This window comes from Denticeps clupeoides, chromosome 14 (genome assembly GCF_900700375.1).
Source record: "Denticeps clupeoides chromosome 14, fDenClu1.1, whole genome shotgun sequence".
NCBI lineage: Eukaryota > Metazoa > Chordata > Actinopteri > Clupeiformes > Denticipitidae > Denticeps > Denticeps clupeoides.
The window spans coordinates 5,466,987-5,487,788 of record NC_041720.1 but is presented as its reverse complement, the minus strand read 5'-3'; the positions used below and the strand labels follow the sequence as shown (position 1 = coordinate 5,487,788).

Sequence of the window (20,802 nt, the reverse complement as noted above, 5' to 3'; positions counted from 1 at the left end):
CATGCATTTTGAAGGTCCATGCAGCCAGCATCAGGACCTCTGGGGCTTGGCTCACTCTGTAAGTGCTGATTGATTTGTCCTTGGTCATCCTACGGCTGCTTCGGTTCCGAATTCGAAAGCAAACATTAGCGGCCCTCCGCAGTGCGCCCGGCCCCTCACGAGCCGACCGCATCCAAAAAATTATTTGTCACTCGAATGCGGTGATAATGCGAGCGGCGGCGCAGGTTGAAGTGACTGCCGCGTATACCATTACAACGGAGGCGTGAGCGATGGCTCTGTAAGTCGGCGGAATATGAATGAGGTGCAGCAAGCGTCCCACTACCTCGCCGCCGTTTCGCCGCCGCCTCGCTATACAATTGGGGTTCATCATGTGAAATACAATCCCGCTATGGCGTGCGGTTGATGGGCCAATTTTAGTTGTTTGCCGGCGCGGGCCAGAGCGGCTCTTCGCTCTTTTTCTCACCGTATCGGGTTTCTGGTTTCAGTGGCTGCAGTAATGCGAGGCCTTTTTTTCCAGCGGCCGCATTTGATGGCTCATTAATTATCCTGCGGATTGCGTTTTGCTGCGAGGTGAATCGTTTAACCTGCGTTCACTGTTGTTCCCCCCCCGAAAAACTCTCTTTTTGCGACTCTCGCATTCATTGTCATAGGGACACTGCTGTCTCCCCGCCACCCAAGAGGAAAAAAAAGATGCGTCAATTACCAGTGACAAGCCTCCAAGCGAACCTTGGCTAATTCCGAAGGGCCTTGATGGAAAACAACAGAACAACAAGCTTCAATCTGCTTCCTGTCCTACAGGCCCGTACAGTAGATTTATCAGAGCCCGTCCTCTGGCTCCGTCTTGTCAGAGTCGACCCTGTGACGGCGCGGCAGCTAAACCGCAGTGATGAATCAGCATCGCAAATTATGTCGGGGCTGAGCAGCGCGGTGCTGCTGTAGCGTAGCATCACGGGCGGGTCACTTGTCTAATGAACAGACCATTATTGTGCGTTCTTTGTGTACGGTTATGAGGCGATGCTCAGGAGAACACCTACTTTGCAGAAGGCCATTATAAAGCACAGTTCCATATGGAACCTTTAGGACCTGTGTAGATTTGCACAAAACACATGCAATAACATGCAACATAATACATGCAACATAATTACAGACAAATCTGACACTTACACACGCACATGCGTACACATTGCACAAAACAATACAAAATACTAAACTCAAAATTCTATAGAAATCGAACAAGAATTGCTGGTGTCTTCCTCTTGTAAGTCGCTTTGGATAAAAGCGTCTGCTAAATAAAGTAAAGTAAAGTAAAGTAAATAATAGGTCCCTATGAAAACCACAAATTTGGTCTCCCAACGTTTGTTGAGTTTTGACCGCCTAATTTTAATGATTACAGCGATTTAATTCAACCGTATCATCTTACTGCAGCACCACAAGAAAGGCGATCTGCTGAAGAAACATGTCGGGTGCTGAAGGCCTGCTAAGTGCCTTTTGACAGTGAAAATGATTGTTGGAAGTGTAGAAATAGGATGTGATACGTATAGACCTACTTTTGAGTATTTTCAAATAAATTCAGTAAATTCAAGTAATGAGGTGCATAAGGGGGGTGCACAGTGACAGCGTTGACCATGCCTACTTTTTTATCTGAACTCCCCGGCAAGAATGGCGCTTTCACTAGATATCTAATTTTGCTATTCAGTCTATAAGCAGAAGGACAAACTCCGTGGAAAGCCCATGCCATGTTCAGACTGAAACCGCTTTAAGAATTAATTGCAATGAATTGGCTAAAAGATGACAATTGATTGACAGCGTAGCTTGTACAATAATAATACTGACAACACAAGGCATCAAAACCGATATAAATAAATAAATAAATAAACAAAAAAAATTTTTTTAGGCTAAACAGAACATTCTCAGCTAGAGAGTGATGACTATTTTTAGCTATTTTAATATGGCATACAAATGAACTGTGATTATAACTGGGGCAGTATTTATTTGTACCTTAAGGCTACACATGATTATGGTTGCTTATGGTCCTCAAAGGGGTACAAATAGGAACCTTGAGGCTCAATAATTAGCTCTTGGGGTACCTTATTATAGGTTACACCTTTGGGAACAGAAGTAAGATCCTTCTGCGGAAGGCCTTTTAATCTTCCTGGTGTCCAAAACTGTCCACAATGACGACAAAATGAAAACTGTCATGCTCACTGTGCTCGGGCCATTCCATCGTAGAATAATCTAGACAGAACAGAATTCTAGTCAGGGGCAGGTGTGTGTGTGTGTGTGTGTGTGTGTGTGTGAGAGAGAGAGAGAGAGAGAGAGAGAGAGAGAGAGAGAGAGAGAGAGAGAAGGAATTGGGGAATTAGAGTAAAGCCGAGCACCTGGACACCATTAATTATTTCTGCCTGCCACCTGTGTGTACTGTAGGAGTGTATGAGGTGTGTGTGTGTGTGTCTGAAAAAGACAAAGAACGACAACTCTTGTGTGTATGTGTGTGTATGTGTGTGTGTTTTACATCTATAAGTCACATTAGCCCCCTCTTCCGCCATCTGGTTAAACTACGCAGATGCATTGCGTCGCGCCACGCAGACTCGGCAGGTGGACGAGCAGAAGTGACTCAGGGGACACGCCTCATGAGGAGAGACAAGCGGCACCGCCGCCTCCCCGGTTACAGCGCCGAGTCCCGCATGATCCTGATTAAATCACCTCTTCCCTGCAGGAACAGCAAACAGAAGTCCGCCCTTGGATTATTTCCTCTAATAATTTAATCATGGGTTCATTACCTTACAGCTCGAAAAAATGTTCATGTAATTAGCTTTAGCCGTACATACATATATACTGTACACACACACCGTTTTGCACTCTTTATTTCTGTTGTTATGTTCTTGTATGTTCATTTACTTACCTCTATATGTGTGTTTGTGATACAGAAATATTTGTGTAATTTTGCACATTTATAAAAGTGCTGATTTACAAAGAGTTTGTCTTGCGGTTACCGGGGTGGAGTCCAGTGGCAGGGTGAATTACACCCTGAATTAATTATTACCACCAACAAAACAAACACTTATTTCTACCTACATTTTTTGGGGTCTCTATGTGTCTTATGCCCCTTTGTCATCCCTTACGTATTTTATTTTTTAATAGATATTGTAGTTGTTTAATTTTTTTAAAGTGTGATTTAGCTTCGCATACATTTTATTATTTGTATAAACGAATGTGTTTCGGATGCTGCGTGAAATGTTATTTCGATACCCTGTATAAACCTCGCTCAAATGTTGCAGTCTGTAGCTGTGTAATTGTTTGAGTGTGTGTGCATGGTGCACGGTTGTGAGGGTCCTAGTGCGGGTCTCTCTGCTGTGACACACGGTGACTGGCCAGTCTGTGAGCCGACGATTTCCGCTGAACACTCTCCGCTCCTCTCTCGCTGCAGCGTTCAGCCTCTCCACTCTGCCTCGGCCTCCTCCTCCTCCTCCTCCTCCTCTCTGTATGTTTGCTTTGTCTGCGGCTCATTCGCCGATTCAGATACGTTTTGCTGGCCAAATTGTGGGGACACACACTCGCCTGTCTCTACAGGAGGTGAACGTGGCCCAGCGACCTCATTAGCCCACGCGCTCGTCTGCTAGCGCTTCAGACCTGACCAGATTGGTTTCTAATGGATGTCACTGGGAGCGTAATCAGCTCAGCTCTAACAACCTCATCTCTGATGGAACACAGACAGCTGGAGTCCAAATAACTTAACCGCGGAAAAAATCATGTGGCAGCGGGGGCCTGTTTGATGCTGACTTGCTTCTGTGCATGTGCAGTTTTGCTGTAAAAGGCCCATTCGTTCCCATAAAAGTCCATCACAGTGCTGGGATCTGCTTGCATCAAATGTCCAAAGGCAAATGTGTTGAGGAATGGGGGTGGATCAAAGCAGGCCAGGACGGAGCCTCTGGCTCAAGTGCAGAACTGAGGCAAAGGTGAGAAGTGGCATGAGAAATAATGTATGTCCCACATTGTATGAGCCATGTCAAATAGGTTAAGGTTATTATAGTAAAGGGGTTCTTTTTTTTTTATATTATTTTATAAGTATTTTATTATTAAAAGTATCCCACGTCCACCATCTAAATCCAGTTAAACACAATTTCAAAAACTAAAAATAGCACTTAAACAAAATACAAATTCCATTTATTTTATCATTATTCTATTCTATCAAATTCTACATCTAATATATTGAGTAATATTGAGTAGTGTGTGCTCTATTTTAAAGTTTGCATGTACAGGTGTTTATTAAAAGTAAGAGTGTGTTATGCGGTGTGCACACGGGCCCTGTTGTGTGTGCAGAATGCAGTGATGTGAATGCATCTGTGGTTTGGCTTGTGCTGTTTACAGACCAGGTCTGGGATCTCATGGATAATGGATGGCCAGCAGCAGGTGGTGTGCTGCTACACTGCAGATCCAGTGTGTCGGAAGCCTTTTCTCATGGCGTTACACTGCGGTAGTCGGTGTGGTGCTGCTGTCGCTCTCTTTCTTCCTCCTTGCCTCTGTACCCCTGGAGAAAATTGCCATCCAAACCCACAGCTTGAGAACCGGGCGACAAACAAAGGCTGGCAAAGAATAAATCAAGTGAGACCCTGCCCACTGCTTTTACATGTGCCCTCTCTCTTTCATTGTTTAACACACACACACACACACACACACACACACACCATTTGTTTTAACTGTATATGATATATGAGTGCAAGGGTAATTAAAAAAAGTAACATGGTTAATATACAAATATGATGTATACAGTATACACACATATACAACCATATAAATGGTCTTTAAATGGTTGTAGCGTGTTGTAGCGTACAACTTATGAAGCACAACAACAACAACAACAACCTTTATTTCTTATATAGCCCAATATCACATACATTATGTCTCAATGGGCATTGACATGCCCTGCAGTTGACGCCCCTCACACCCGACTCTTCTGCACCACAAGGAAAAACAAGGCCACAGGTTCAAACTCCACTTAATACCATTGTGTCCCTGATTGCCTCCAGGGGGACTGTCCCTGTAACTACTGACTGTCAGTTGGTCTGGATTAGGGCGTCTGAGAAAGGGCATAAATGCAAAATGGAAAAGGAAAGGTGAAGCCACAAAATGTCTAGTGCCCCTACTGGCTGGCTGCATTACAACATCTACTACATTTTTATGTGTTTCAAGCAGAAAAAAGGTTTATTTTTCCCACTTCAGTAAAGAATATACTATGTCATAAGAATGCGAAGAAACATTTGGTAACTGTCATTGTCACATGCAAGGGAGGTCTCAGATGCGGGATACTGTGTGCTCTGTGCAAAAATAGCCAAACAAAATGAAAAAACTTAAACTCTGGATTGCTCAAGGGAATGTGCAATGTGACAAACTATGGTGGACACAGGGAATACAGATCTGGCTGGTCACGGTGACAGGATTTAAACAAGGACAAAGGGTTCAGCATATATGCTGAGTTGTGGGTCACACTGGCCTAAAAATCAGGCCTCAACAATCGGTTCAGAATGTGAAAAGCAAACCCAGGTTAGAACTCTGTGGGCGGGGCTGAGGCGATGCATGATGCAGTAATGAAGTGATCAGCCTCAGTCGACCGAGTAAGGGTGGTTGAGCCGATGAAGCCATTTAATTGTTTCATGATGGAAGTCTGTGTTTATCTTTTAAAACCAGATTTTCATTTTTCACATCATCTCCTGTGATGACAGTGACACAAATAAATGTATTCGAGCCCGACTATGTCCTGCATGTGTGCATCTGCATATGCAAGCACTTGCTCAACAACACGCTCGAAATGCACTATGCAAATAGGAGCAGTTCCCCGCTGTTTCACACCGATTTCCGCCATAGAAACATTTTCCACAGAAACAGAGCTTCAATAGACTGTTCCCGATCAAAGAAAATGTGTCTTAGTTATTTTTTTTTGTAATGCCTTATGTCTCACAATCTGATCAGTTTATCTACATATCTCTACACATGTGAAAAGCCATACAAATCCTCAATCTCAGGGGTCTTGGGAAATTCTTTTTGTTTCATGGCTGCTGTTTACAAGAGGAATTTCAGGGGAATTTCAACTTCCATGTCAGAGGAAGAGTGTCTTTACACATGTTACGCACACATACAAGAACTGAAGTCCTTTGACGCATGTAAAGAAGGAATTGTGCAGCCATGCCTCAGCATACACTGTGCAAATTTGTGCATGTGCTGTACTTGCACATCGTTTCCATACTGTCACTGTGTGTGTGTGAGTGTGTTTGCCTGCATGTTGGTGTGCTCCTTCTTTATCTGCCTGTTCCCTAAAGAGTTGTGTGTGTCTCATTAAGCGCTGATGGTGATCTTTTCATTATCTTTTTCCTGTTTAATTAGGCTGTAGGAGCTACCTCATATGCCACTGCAAAGATTAGCTCTGATCTCCTCACCGTTGACAGGCAGGGATAATTTCGGAGGCAGGAGGCAAAGTGGCTCAGATTAGTGTTTGTGAGTTTTGGTTAAAAAGCTTCGTCTTTTTATTGACTACTTGCCTGAGTGCGCCAATTATGCACAGTACGGTGCTGGGGCAGTGGTGGCCTAGCGTGTAAAGAAGCGCACTCGTAATCGTAAGGTAACCGCCAAGGTGCCACTTCGGTCACCTTGAGCAATGTACCTTCCCCACACACTGCTGCCCGGTCGTCTTTCATGGCTGCCAACTGCTCACTAATGGTGACGAGTTAAATGCAGGGTACACATTTCTTGTGTCACTGTGTGCTGTGCTGCTGTGTATCACAATGATAAAAAAAAAAAACACTTTTAGACTTAATAACACTTTTAGACTTAAGTATTAGACTTAATGTTGTGATGCCTATGAGGCTCCATCATATCAAAACACACGTAGGGCCTTGAAGTGCAGGTACGTTGCTGGGGTGCAGCGGATGTATTTCTCCTCTGTCCCCTCTTCATCACAACTTAGACATTCCCATTACTGACCCTGTCATTATACATACATATAGGACCTTGGGGTTGGGCACACTGAATGGCTGAATGGGCACCCTGTGCGGCAAGTGCCCACTCCTCAATTTTAATTGCACTTAGACATTAAGGGGTTATTGGGAGGGGCCAATCTGATGCCAACTGCAGTTTGGCAGAGGGTGGTCAGCTCCATACCCCTCCCTTGGGGTAAAAAGTGTTTTAGAACAACATGCACCAGTTCCACATTTGAGCAGGCAAGGGAATGGCCGGTCTTCTAGACAGTCTCCTGGGTCTGGGGTAAATTGCCCCTCTGGTTATGCCTGGATCTTGGAGATTAGAGTAAGTATGTGTGTCCCCATGTTAAATAAGATAAATAATAAAAATAAAAATATCATAATTCAGTGAAAGAAATTAAAGATACACACAAACACTTTCACATGTTACTGACAGGTAAGGTTAAAAAACATTATTGTTTAAACAATTCTGAGATCTGTTCATGTTTTCATCGATGCATTTATTGGCCTCATTTTACCCTGCTAAAGCAAAGGTTCAGCACCATGGACAGCACCTTCATTTTTTTCCAGTAAAATGGTCACGCTGCAGTGCGTGCATAGCTTTCTTTTCATTTATTTTTCTTTTTAATGTTGAACTAGTGAGTGAGTGTAGTCTGTGGGGGTACCTTGAGGTCGCAGTGCACCACAATGGTGTTTTTTTTTTTCTGGTGTTAGCTGCTTCCCTGGAGCTCTTGGTCTTCCTGAGCCATTTTATTGTTCACACCCGGCATCTGGTGTTCACCTTAGGCGTTGAACAACCATGTTTGATTTCTTAAAATAGTAATTTTAAGACAGAATCCCACATTTTACATGTCACGAACCCATGTAGAACACATTAGGTTCCGTAAGAACCCCCCGCTACCACTTTAGTGGAAGTGTAGTTAATTGAAAGCTTGTAGTTAATTGATTGTTTTTGTCATTGATTACGGGTCTGTTTCCTTATTGCTAGGCCACCACTGCCCCGATAGGTGCCTGAAAGGTGCCCTGGGAGTAGTGTTTGGGGACTGCACCTTGCTCAAGGGGACCTGTGTTATGTGTCTGCTTCCTTACCTGATAGGCCACCACTAATGTGCAGGACAGTACGCTAAAATACTATCACCATTAGGTACTATGGGATACCATGGGATACCATGGGACTACCATGGGATGGTAGTAGCCTAGTGGGTAACACACTCGCCTATGAACCAGAAGCCCCAGGTTCAAATCCCACTTACTACCATTGTGTCCCTGAGCAAGACACTTAACCCTAAGTTGCTCTAGGGGGGACTGTCCCCTGTAACTATTGGTTGTAAGTTGCTCTGGATAAGGGCGTCTGATAAATGCTGTAAATGTACTAGGTTGTGATCCCTTAATCTGCTTGGCTCATTTTATAGTATAGTAACATCTAGAACCGCTTTCTCCATTTTTTTTTCTTTTACTGTTTCTGTGTTGTCCAGGGATTGGGGCTCACAGTTATAGAACATACAATAAAGTGCAAAACCAACAGCAACAAGAACCTGGAGGACTTGGACTTAGAAAGCCACTCGCTAGTGAGGCTAATTGTACAGAAACGCAAGGAATTAGAGAGGAAGAAGGAAGACTGGACTCTGGGGCGATTGCAACGTGGTCATGCGGTCTGATGAGTCCAGATGTCAGGGTTAAGGACATGAAGTAAGGCATGGTCTGGCCATACCAGGGTAGTAGTAGCCTAGTGGGTAACACACTCGCCTATGAACCAGAAGTCCCAGGTTCAGATCCCACTTACTACCATTGTGTCCCTGAGCAAGACACTTAACCCTGAGTGTCTCCTGGGGGGGACTGTCCCTGTAACTACTGGTTGTAAGTCGCTCTCGATAAGGGCGTCTGATAAACGCCGTAAATGGCAACCTCAGTTGGTCAGGTCCGGTCTTCACGAACACGCGCGTCAGTAGAACGAACCCAGCTGAACGCTTTTCGTGCTGCCGCCCCTTTAAATGGCGGGACGCGGGGCGGGGCGGGGCGGGGCGGGGCGTGGCCGCGATGCTCGCGAGCGCCGGCGCCCGGCGGGCCGCGTCAGTCGCGCGGGGATGCGCGCGCTCACCTCCGCGTCACCCCCCAGCCCGGCGTGTCACGCGCAGCTTCCCCTCTCCGCGCGCGCCGCTGCGGGTCCACGCAACACCGGGATTTTCAAGGTAAAAGCGCGTTTTTTTTTATTTTTATTTTGCATGGTTAAAAAAAATAATAATAATAGTGCTGAAAAAAAAAATGTACGTACTACTGGACTTCTAACGAGTGTCTTCAGCGAACGCAGCCTGCTCGAGACGACGGAGACAGAAAACGTTCGTCTTTCTCTCGCGCATTAAAGTTTAACGCGTAATTTGGTGCGTGATAGTGGGACGGTTGTGGGACGCGGATAGAAATTTCACATTATAATACTCAGAGGACACGCGTGCTCCTGTGATAAAGTTTACGCGCCGGAGATGCGGCTGGACAGCGGGGCTCCGGCGTCGAAACGGTCCGACCGAGTGCGAGTGTGTCTGCGTGGATGCGTGACTCCGTGCTCGTGTATGTGCGTAAGAAAAATACGGAGATTTTTTAAAAAAAACGAAACTGACTTTTAATTCCACACATTTTTGACGTTCAGTCAATTGTAAAAAATTATAAGGGGGTTATCAAAGCCCTGGTGTTAGTGTCTGCCTTACCTACGCTAAATAATACATTTTTATTTGATTATATCTTGATTATATTTTTTTAAGATATAGATTATGTTTTTTCAGATGATATCTAGTGTTTTAAAGATACACATTTGCAGATTGTAAATTATCTGGATAGAATGTACGTCCAAATTGAGCTGTCCTCTTCAGCAAGGCTCCCCTGGGAGGCGGGGTTTGGGGTAGGGAGGGCGGGTCTGACTGGAGCCCGGCCCCTCGAGGGAGGGGTCGCGCAGAGGTGGGAGGGGCGCCGCACGCGCTCCGTAGTAGCCATAGTCTCCATAGTACGACGTTTTGCTATCAAATGGTCGCTATAACAAAAAGCACAGATGGGTGCACTCCATCGTCATCATCTTCATCATCATCATCATCATCATCATCATCATAGCCACTGTAATAGCCAATAAACAAGACAGATGTTCCACCTTTGCTGTAGGAACGTGCTATGCACCTAAATCCAGCTGCTTAGTGGCGGTGCAGTGGTCATTTAGTGTCCTGCTCCATTTACTCATTTTATATTCATGACATTTGTGTGGGCGGGTTTAAATATTATATTATATATGTATGTATTACATTATATTTCACATAATAGTTGGGCTTAAGTACTAATGGCCATTCAATTAGTTTGCTCATTATTATTTGACACCCAATGCCACCGTACATGTAATAAATCCCTTGATGATTGTTGCTGGAGTGATGGCAGCTGTCATGTGCACCACGTGACGCTATCTGGTTTCGCCTGACCGTGCGATTGGTTTCAGGTAGTGGTTGTGGGGGTGCAGGATGCTCTCAGTGATCATGCAGGCTGCTTGTTATTAGTAAACCCCTGGTAGCTGTGCAAAGCTCGGCTGTTTGCGGCCTGTTCACCCTTTGAAATTCCTGACAGAGTTGACTAAGCAGAGGGACAAAAGCCACCCGTCGTGTCACTGCCATCAGAAGGACATTCAATGCACTGGCAAGGGTATCACTTACCTGAACCCAATACTGAGGCTCCCTTCCTGGGATTATATATTAACTATTCAGAGCAGGTGGTTCAAGGGGTCTATTGTGTTGCACCGATGTGGAAACAGTTCTGCTGGATGGACCTTTGTCTGGGTGGACTCGTGGCCAGACCCAATGCACAGGGAGTGGGCGGGGCGGCTCTCGTAAGTCTAATGTTTCCCTAGAAATCGTCTGGCAGCGTGCTGGGCTGTTCGGACGTGGAGGCTAGCGCAGGCCAGCGATTTACGACCGATGACAGGCGCATGAATCAGCGGTAGACTCTGTTTTTTCGGCAAGACCAGTAAATCCATAAAATAAATTATACACCGAGGCACAAACTGTGTAAAATGTGATCGACTTGAATTAAAATTCCCCATTCGATTTAAAGGCTTGTTTAATTGTGTCGCTTTCAAGCTGCTTAAGTGCAATTTGTTTTAAAAGAAAAACGATACAGAACTCCCCTGACTGTAACACCTGAAAAGCTTGTTCCCTCGATTAAATGTGCTGTCGCACTTTGTTTTACAGGGCCTTGATTCATTATATCTGTACATGTCACGTGGCACGGTGGAATACACTCGTACATATACCTGGTTTATGGTATATAGTAACTAACTGGTGATACTTGTTACTTGTAGCTACCTAAACTTTTAAATACAGTGTAAAACACGAGGTAAGTAGGGTAAATGGCAGTTGTGGTAATGCGTCTTATGTATCTGTACCATTAATAGAGGTGTAACATCCTATGTAGCAAAATCTTACACCACGTGCTCATGGACTTATGTTGAATGATTGGGTATGTGGACACACGTGTCACATGTGCCTATACCAGTGGGCAAACAAATGTGATAAACTGATCATTTGTTACAAGTGTATATGTACATTTAAGGTACAGTGTAACCCGTAACGTACCGAGCAATATGTAAGATTAAGGTGCAAGGTATGTACTATGGTTAGATGCAATATGTCATATACTGAACATAATGGTTTAGGTACAGGCAAGTGATGCACTGTGTTCAATATCTTTACATTTACTGTTCTTAATTGTGCGGATTTGATATCAATCGATGTCATGACTGACGTGTTTATCTTGATCCTTCACAGTTATGTTTTTGGGAGGTCTGAGACGTGCCCAAATACAATGTGTGAATGCTTCAAATCCGGAGCCATCATGGAAGCCATGGAAGTCGTCTCACGGCAGCCCAGAGTGACCAGCCTGTCTAACACCGCTGCTTCGCATTGAGCAATTCGTCCATTGGAAGTACGGTCACACGCCTGCGCTCGCAACTGAGATTGTGGAAAGTAATCGGCCTTAATGCCATCGACGCTTGTCGATTCCTCCACAAGGATTTGATTTTTTGAGATCGCATCGATGATGGGAATACGCTAATTCGTTTTACACCTCGGAGCTTTTTTTCTGGAAGGTTTTCTTAATCCGAGGAGGCGTTCGTTGTTTTACGATGAATCCGGTCTGTGCGCTCCTGCTGCTCTGCACTCTCCTGGGCCTCAGTTTGGGCCTGGAGTTCTCCGGATCCGAGGGCCAGTGGGCTCGCTATCTCCGCTGGGATGCCAGCACGAGAAGCGACCTCAACTTCCAGTTCAAAACCAACATGTCCGACGCGCTCATGCTCTACTTCGACGACGGCGGCTACTGCGACTTCCTGCTCCTGACCATAGCTGAAGGGAAGCTGAGGTTGTGCTTCAGCGTGGATTGCGCAGAAACCACGGTCACCTCCGACAAGACGGTCAACGACAGTCGCTGGCATTTCGCGGCCATCAGTCGGCACAACCTGCGGACCGTCCTGGCGCTGGATGGCGAGACCAAGGCGGACGAGGTGCGACCCCAGAGGCAGTTCATGAAGATCGTCAGCGACCTCTACGTGGGGGGGGTCCCGCAGGACATTCGGACCTCGGCGCTGACGCTGCCCTCGGTTAGGGAGATTGTGCCGTTCAAGGGGATTATCACGGACCTCAGCTACGGCAACCAGGTGCCCACGCGCCTGGGCAGCCAAAAGGTACGTCTGGAGATGGAGGGCCAGTGCACGGAGAACCCCTGCGAGAACGGCGGGAGCTGCACTCTGGCAGACGGAGAGCCGCACTGCGACTGCTCCGAAACCGGATATGTAGGTCGATTTTGTAACGAAGGTAAGGCATTTATCAATTAGCGCTTAGTTACAAATCCGTTGTTTTATGAAATACTTCAGCGTTCAATTAAAACGCCTTGGGATTCGGTTTTTCACGCCCTGTGTATGAGTGTACATGTTTTGACGAACCCATTTGCATTGTCCTCTTTTGGTTTGAATCGTTGTGAATCTTTCAACGAAACAAGGGCTTTGCTCGCAGATCTGACCACTGCAGGTTTGGGAAATATGTACCAGACGTAATACGTTTCACGTGTCCAAATATACATTATGACAACTCTCAGTTCTTTTTTTTTCGCCGTCAAATGTTGCACCCGCACAATTTGCAGATCCCTGAAGGTACACGCTGCTTTCGACACGCCGACACATGGCTCTTTTTTTTTTCTTTTTTCTGTCTTTCTGCCAGAGCCGTTTACGCTAGGCATCTCATTAGAACCTAGTCATCACTTTTCCCATGTAAAAAAAAAAAAAAAAAAAAAAAACACAAAGGAAAAGAAAGTTTTATTTTTCCCCCTTCAGCTGGGTGGGTTGACAGTGTGCTGAGACCAGCTTGAAATTATTTTCACTGCTGACTCATTTTCTATTAGCTGTGCGAAGCCCATGGATCACTGTACATGCGCACCGAATTCTCCCCGAACCTGACTCCGCTGTCCAGAATATGTGCTCTCATTCGGAATGACATTTCCAAGACGGCAATCTTTGATTTTTAACTTTTTTTTAATAGCAGAGACAGGACTGTGAGTGGTGCTTGGCCATCCCCCCAGAAAGCCAACCAACAGCAGCCTTGTTTCCTATAGAAATATGCAGTAATGGAAATAGAAATAGTGCCTTGAATATTGGCAAGTGTCACTTCACGTGGGGTGGACGGAATCAAAAGTAATTCCAGCGTGCCATTCCTGTCCAGGAGTTTCCCGACTCGTTCCCGTTTTTGGAGGCGTGGAACGTGGGGTGCGTCGGGTCGCCATCCACCCTCCAGCTGGAGCGGCCTCTCCCGCAGATTAATAGATGCGGCTGATTGTTGATTATGCGGCGGAGAGGAGCGAACATACTGCAATTAGTGGGGATAATGAGAGTAGAAATGCCTAATTTGCCCGCGAAACCGGGGGACAAATAAAGGCTCCGAATTCTGAGTGACGGGATCCTGAATGACCGTCGTCTGCAGCCTGTATGCTGGTGTTCGCGTGCTGGAATAAGCAAGCAACATATGGCCTGGCCTGCCCTGCACTTGCGCATTGTTCCTTACTTCCTCGGTTTAGAGGGGTTGAATATTAAAAAAAGATTTGTTCAAAGTGTGCTAATGAGTGATGGGGCCAATCTGTTAGACCTGCGAGGGTTTGTGTGGAGACAGCCTGGCCCTTTAGAGCAACAGGACTCTGAAGACCCTAAGAGAACACAGATGGCGCATGGCGGCCGCGACGTAGGCCCCGCCCCCAGAGCAGCGGGTCCGCCACAGTGGGCTTTCATTATCCGCAGAGAGCCGTCTTTAAACCACGGCGCGAGCAGATTACAGACAATAAGCGCTTGGCCCGCGGAACACATGTTCGCCCGGCCCTGCTCCACGCACCGGAACGCCATGGCGGCAGCCATGGAGGACCAGGAATGGTGACGTGATGAAATCATGGTGTCACCGATATAGATCACACAGGCAACCGAATCCTCCTCCCAAGCCCCAAAAGAATCACATAAGTACCTAACCACCAGAGAAATCATTAATTACTGGATTTACTCGCTCAGACTTCATCAGTCTTCTAAACGCCTGTTATAATAAAAAGACAGTTGAGGAACATTGCAATGAAAAAAGCATTTAATTGTGGAAAGGGGCCAGGAAGATAAATGCCAAAATGGTGTCCGGAGGCTTAGCACTGGCGATTAATAAATATACATGAAAAAGATGACAGTTACAATAATCTTACTGTAAAAGTAGGTCATGCGATAGATGGAAAGAGAGGGAGGGAGAGCGAGAGAGAGAGATAGAGAGAGAGAGAGGGTACTACTTGCCTGATTTGGGTGAAGTGGGCATTTTTGCCCCCGGGCTGAAGATTATGTTCAGAATTTAGTCGGATGCATAAAAAAAAAAACGAGAGAAAATAAAATAAAGAAGATTACGGGGGCAGCTTGTCATTACTGACAGCGTCACTCTGCTGTTGGTCATGTGAGCGAAAGCGATTTAGCAGCATCTGAGAGAAGGCCAACGGAGACCAGCTTGATGGTGGATAAAAATGCCTTTACACCAAAATTGCACTGTTATGTAAAAACGAAAAAAAGTTGCTCACAATAATTATGGATAATTATTTCAATTAAAATAATTGTACTTTCGATGAGAAATCTGCGCATTACTTTCAGAGTATGACGAAATCGGTTGAGTTGAGTTTTAAAGAAGAAAATGTACAAATGAACAGAAGGTCCCCTCATACATTCTTAGGCCTTAGAGCAAATAATATATCATTTAAACCAAATGTATAATACAATATAATTTAAATAGAAAAGTATAATATCAGAGTATTTTTCAAACCTAAAGTGCTTTATATAAACATTTGGGGAGCAGCCATTTGTCAATGGGTGCACTCACCACAAACATGGGCAATTTAAAGATAAATAAATGAAATAAATATGAATTGTGAGGTCAGTGATGGACTAGATCCTTCGAGATCTTAATGGGAGCACACCACCACCTCTGACAGTTTATCATGGGTGACACTGGCTCGAAATAAAGTACCAATGGCCTGTATTAGCTCACTTGGAATAGAAACCCATAGTGACAAGTGCAGGCTGGCCAGAGATCAGGCACGGTGCAGTTAATTACACACGATTAAATTAATATCTGCCGCCGTTGTATATTACCCAGGTCTTCAAACTGTCGGGTTTAATTATGACCGCTTTTTTTTTTTTCCTTTTGGATTTTTGCTGCGACATCTTTGCCACCCTGAGCCCAAGATGGGGACATTTGTGGAACAGCTGCTTCCGTCTCATATAAAAGCAACGCTCAAACAAATGTGGGCCCATTTGTTATCACCACGCCGCCCAAGTGCTGCCTTGAACAGGCTTGTTTAATGGGCTGAGCCAAGAACGCAACAAGAGTACATGAACGGCCTTGGAAAATGTGGCATGTGTTCCACCGGGAGACGTCAGTGTGCATTTATCAGCCATCGGCGACCCAGCCGCCAAGCAGGTGTTTTACCACACAGGCTAAAGGGTGTGTGTGAGTGTGTCAGCAGTGAGAATAATTCCATTGGGTCCATGTAGCGTCCAGAGATCCACAAACCTCACAACCTCATAAATCTGTGTCCTCCAATGGCGAGGAGCGGGCTCCAATGTCCCGTTCGGATTTATGCGGCGGAGCTGGGTATGTGAGGCGCACTGTGGCATAACTGGGGTTGAATATGAAATGCTGTCTCGGTAGCGATATTCACCAAGTGCTGAGGTGGTTCCAAACCATCTGATTCCCGCTAATGACGGGACAGATGACAAACGGGTTTCTCTTTACAGGGTTTTTTTTTTTTACTTTGAAAAAATATTTATGGTTTTATCCAGACATGCAAAGGGGCACACGGTCCTTTGCATGGGGTGCCATTAATAGTGGTTGACTTTTCTTTTGCATGATAGTTTCCATGCAAAACAATGAAGAGTGTCTCTAATGCTGCAAATCTTTCTGTCTTCCTTCCTTTTTCCCTTTTTTTTAATTTATTGCAAACTCTACAGCACCAGCAAACCGAAATCCAGGTGAGTTTGGAGATAAATTGTGTAGAATTGTGTAGATAAGTTGACATTAGGAGGTGCAACGGTACACATAAATCAAGGTTCGCGTGTACGTATCTCAGTTTTAAACCTTGAATAAAAAAAATGATGCAAAATACATTTAATTAATCTCTCCATTAAATGATAAATATATGTAATACTAAGCAAATGTAGTAAATTAACTGTACTAGACCTATAGTGTGCTTCACGTATTCACGCAGATTTCAACTTTGTCTTAGATAGAATAAAAATAAATAAACATCCATTATGGCACAGCATTTAAAATAGTACTTTTACTGTAGTTGTATTTGCATTAGTGAGCTGCTCGAATACCAGGTGCCATTTTTGAGATACGTTCAACGTTCTGGCAAGTACATTCGTTAAAACTGCGGCGCATTCTATGTCTGCAAGCCGAAACCTAAAGAGCCAAACTGACGTAAAAGGCGCACCGTTGCACCTCAAACAGATGTGAAATTTCAGTACTACAGGTACACATATACGTATTAAACGCTTTTAATTGCTAGCTGTTCATTAGCTAGGCAGTTGGTGATGTAAATACTGTATTTATTGTTCGAGCAATGATTTCCTGCTAAGAAAGCTTCCCAGATCACTTCGGAAAGCTTTGTCCTCTGTGTGCTCTTCCATGTTTTTCACCCTTAGTTGGGAGAAACATGAGCACGTGCAATACTGCAGTTGTATTGGTGTTGGTGTTCTGAAGCACTTTCTCTCCATCTCTCTCTCCTTCTCTTGTCTTTTTTTTTTTTTGGTTGTTTTTTTTTTTTTACCTTCCCTCAAGGTTTCGCGCATCTGGTGAAGGCTCAGCAAGGTACGGCCCCTCCTGCTTTCTCTCGCTCCCGTCCGGGTGATGTGTGTGACGCCTGCTTTTGCTGTGCTGCTCTTGCGTTGCCGTGCTTGTGCTCTGTGCTGGAGTGTGCGTGAGTGAGTGTGTATGTGGGGTTGGGGGCTAAGTCAGCACAGCATGGGGTGTGCTCCCCCTAACCTGTCCCGTTATGTCCTGCGAGCTCGAGGGCGGTCTCCGCAGTGCCTGCTCATTTTTTTTTTTTTTATGAACCATTTTGCGTGCCACTTGTATCCTTGACTTCGACCCAACGCATGTGTCATTATGCCAGGGGTCACTGAAGCAGCAGCAGCAACTTGCTTGGTGCCTGTTACAAGCTGTAGGATCATCCGAGAGTGACGATTGCGTGCCCCCCTCCCATGTGTCACGAGATGCCACGCTCCCATTTTCTCTTCATTTTCCACAGTCAGCAGTTGTCAAATGTCCTTCCCTCTCACTCCTTCTAACTGTGTCTATGTCTGTCTCTTTCTGCCTTAATTCTTCTGCCTCTTTCTGCCAATCACGGATCCTTCCCCTTGCCCTCTGTCTGTCACCTGTGGAACCTTTTCCGGGGTCTGTAGGTAGAAATAAAGGTATGGCATGCTTCTTTCACTTCGCCTTTGCTGTTTCTTGCAGGCACCTGCTGGTTATTGTGTGTTGTAAGAGGGTTGAAACAAGCGGAAGTTGGATTTTCACCAGAAAAATTACTCTTGGGTGTGACAAAAGTGTGACAATTCTAATGTCAATTTCACATATCGTAGTCATTCAGTGTCATTATATCAGGTGTGTGTGGTGCTTTGAAAAGGTTGAAATGTTTAATTGGAATTATAATGTACCTTTTGATTTAATGTAACATCAAACCATGTTTTCCTGGGTCATGTTTGCTAATGTCACATTCTCTAGTCAGAATGCTTGGAAAAGGGTGCAGGTAATCTGCTGGTGGGTGTGGTCCTGTTTGGCATTTTAGCAAATATGAACCATAGAAAATGTAGGGAAGCAGAGGAGAAAGCAGGGAAGAAATGGGATTTAAATAATCTAAAATGAGGTAGAACTGAAGGCTGTCAGTTGTCCATGTAGACCAATCCCTAGTCAAACATTGTTAAAGTAATTTTTTTAGGTGTAGGTGATAAACACACACAACTAAGGATAGAGTTGGCAGGCAAACCAGTACCTGTTCAGTTCTGAAAGAACAGAAGCTTTACATGACTTGATTTGACATTAGCAAGTTTCCATGCCCCATGTCTTATTAAGTTTGTAATAAACTCCTTGCGAGTTTGTAGTACTGTGATGTACAGTACAGGAAAAAAGTTTGGACACACCTTCTCATTAATGTGTTTTTTTTTATTTTCATGACCATTTACGTTGGTAGATTCTCACTGAAGGCATCAAAACTATGAATGAACACATGTGGAGTTATGGACTTAACAAAAAAAGCTGAAATAACTGAAAACATGTTATATATTCTAGTTTCTTTGCTCTGATTACTGCTTTGCACACTCTTGGCATTCTCTCGATGAGCTTCAAGAGGTCGTCACCTGAAATGGTTTTCCAACAGTCTTGAAGGAGTTCCCAGAGGTGTTTAGCACTTGTTGGCCCCTTTACCTTCACTCTGCGGTCCAGCTCACCCCAAACCATCTGGATTGGGTTCAGGTCCGGTGACTGTGGAGGCCAGGTCTCCACATGTGTTCATGCATAGTTTTGATGACTTCAGTGAGAATCTACCAATGTAAAAGTCATGAAAATAAAAAAAAAAAACATTGAATGAGAGGGTGTGTCAAAATGTTTGGCCTGTACTGTATGCATTTGCACGCTGCTTTTCCATAATAGCGTTTTAGCACTTTGTCAGCGTAGCCTGTTTCCTGTGGTCCCTGACTTCTGTGCCACGTTGTTCTGCCATGTACGTATGAGTGGGAGTTCATGAAAGTTCCACAGCGTCTGTTACTTCTTTGCGCAAGCTTGAAAGAGGAGTTACACTTGGGAAGTATTTTATCATTCAGACAGAGCCCGGGAAGCGCGTGTAGCGCGATGTCTCCAAGAACCAGAGCATACTGTCCGACTTCTGAGGACCAACGTCGGCTTTTCATGCTGACGCGCCAGTTTCCTTCTTCAGCAGATACCACCCGAACGCAGCACTGCGGTTCTGTACTGTTCTACAACGCTGTCGCTCCAACGCGTCCTCTGTAGGTGGATGTCGCTGGAACACTGCCTCTCTCGTGGGGAGTCGGGGGCCTGGCCCGGGGGGGTTGGATCCTGCGTCAGCGCTGCGGAGGCCTTTAATGAGCATAAGTACCACCTTGGCCTTGATGCTGACGTCCCAGCTAAGTCCCGTGGCCCTAAAGCAGACTCAGATCGGCTGCCTGGCTCCCGGTCACCTTCTCTCATCTTTCCACCGCATGTCACAGTGGAGGAGGTCAGCGGGGTTTACAGCGGAGCCAAAATGGTCCAGGCAGTGCGGTCTGTGTGTGTGTGCCCCCACCCCTGCACTTCAAAGACGATTCGAGAGTGTTATTTATGTTTCTGGTGCAAGCAGAATCTCTCTTTTAACTGGGGCAGCGAGCGCGGAATCGAGTGTGTGAGTTGGTCTGGTGCATGCTGAATCGACCCAGATTACGCTGCGGCCCGTAAATCCGGGAGAGATCCCTCTGGCTGCAAATCTTTGGCCATATTGTCGGGAGGCACTTCCGTACTAGATCAGTGGTGAGCCCAAGTCTGCCCAAGTGCGCCCTACCGGTTTGCTAATGTGAAGGTTAAACGAGAAGATTTTAATGGTGTTTGTACATATGATGCCATGACAGGCCAGGATTATGACAAGTGAATGTGTCATGAATGTGTTCTAAATGACAGAAATAAAAAATGTTGTTAACCCTTCACCTCATGAGCAGTGGGCAGCCATGAAAGGTGCTTGAGGAGCATTGTGTGGGGACGGTATACAAACCCCCTTAAAATAATAATTAAAAAAAAAAAAAAACACAACAAAGAACAAAATTCTTACTTTGATGAAAAACTGATGCCGTCTGCTTTACATAAGATGTTTGGTGTCTTCCAAATGCTGTAAATGTAAATGTATATAAATAACGGTAATTACCGAGTAATAACAGCATTTTTACAGCAGCTCTAGGCAAGAGAACGACAGGAGGGCATGTCTTCTAAAACAACAGGAGGGCATGTCTTCTAAAATTGTTTGGGACAATTTTTCTCCTGGAAGAGAAAGGCCGTTAGATCTTTCAACCGTACTTTTGGAGGTGGAGGCTTTTGGTCTTTTCCGATTCCCTTTTGTTCTGCTGTACATGTGGTTGATGCACGGCTGAAGCCAACACATCAAAACTCACCCTTCGCTGCCTTTTCAACAATGCTGTTGTTCTAAAAATGTACTTTATTCTCATGCCTACCAACAAGAGACATTGGCTCTCATATAGGAATTAAACACATTG

At 45.0% G+C, this 20,802-nt stretch overlaps 1 protein-coding gene across 20 annotated transcripts in view; it reads left to right on the top strand.

Moving 5' to 3' along the window:
- The first annotated feature begins 9,050 nt into the window (after positions 1-9,050).
- Positions 9,051-20,802, top strand: part of nrxn3b (neurexin 3b) — a 200,985-nt gene continuing 189,233 nt past the window's right edge. For 11 of the 20 annotated variants that reach the window (XR_003742392.1, XR_003742393.1, XM_028953694.1 and 8 more), the window contains exons 1-5: positions 9,051-9,160; positions 11,762-12,802; positions 16,498-16,518; positions 17,330-17,359; positions 17,953-17,964. Coding sequence is in view for 17 of the 20 variants with exons in the window: in XM_028953694.1 (XP_028809527.1) it covers positions 12,118-12,802; positions 16,498-16,518; positions 17,330-17,359; positions 17,953-17,964 (748 nt within the window). In the remaining 3 variants the exon portion in view is untranslated. The remainder of the gene's footprint in view (positions 9,161-11,761; positions 12,803-16,497; positions 16,519-17,329; positions 17,360-17,952; positions 17,965-20,802) is intronic. The other 9 variants (XR_003742394.1, XM_028953699.1, XM_028953702.1 and 6 more) reach the window with 1 other exon arrangement.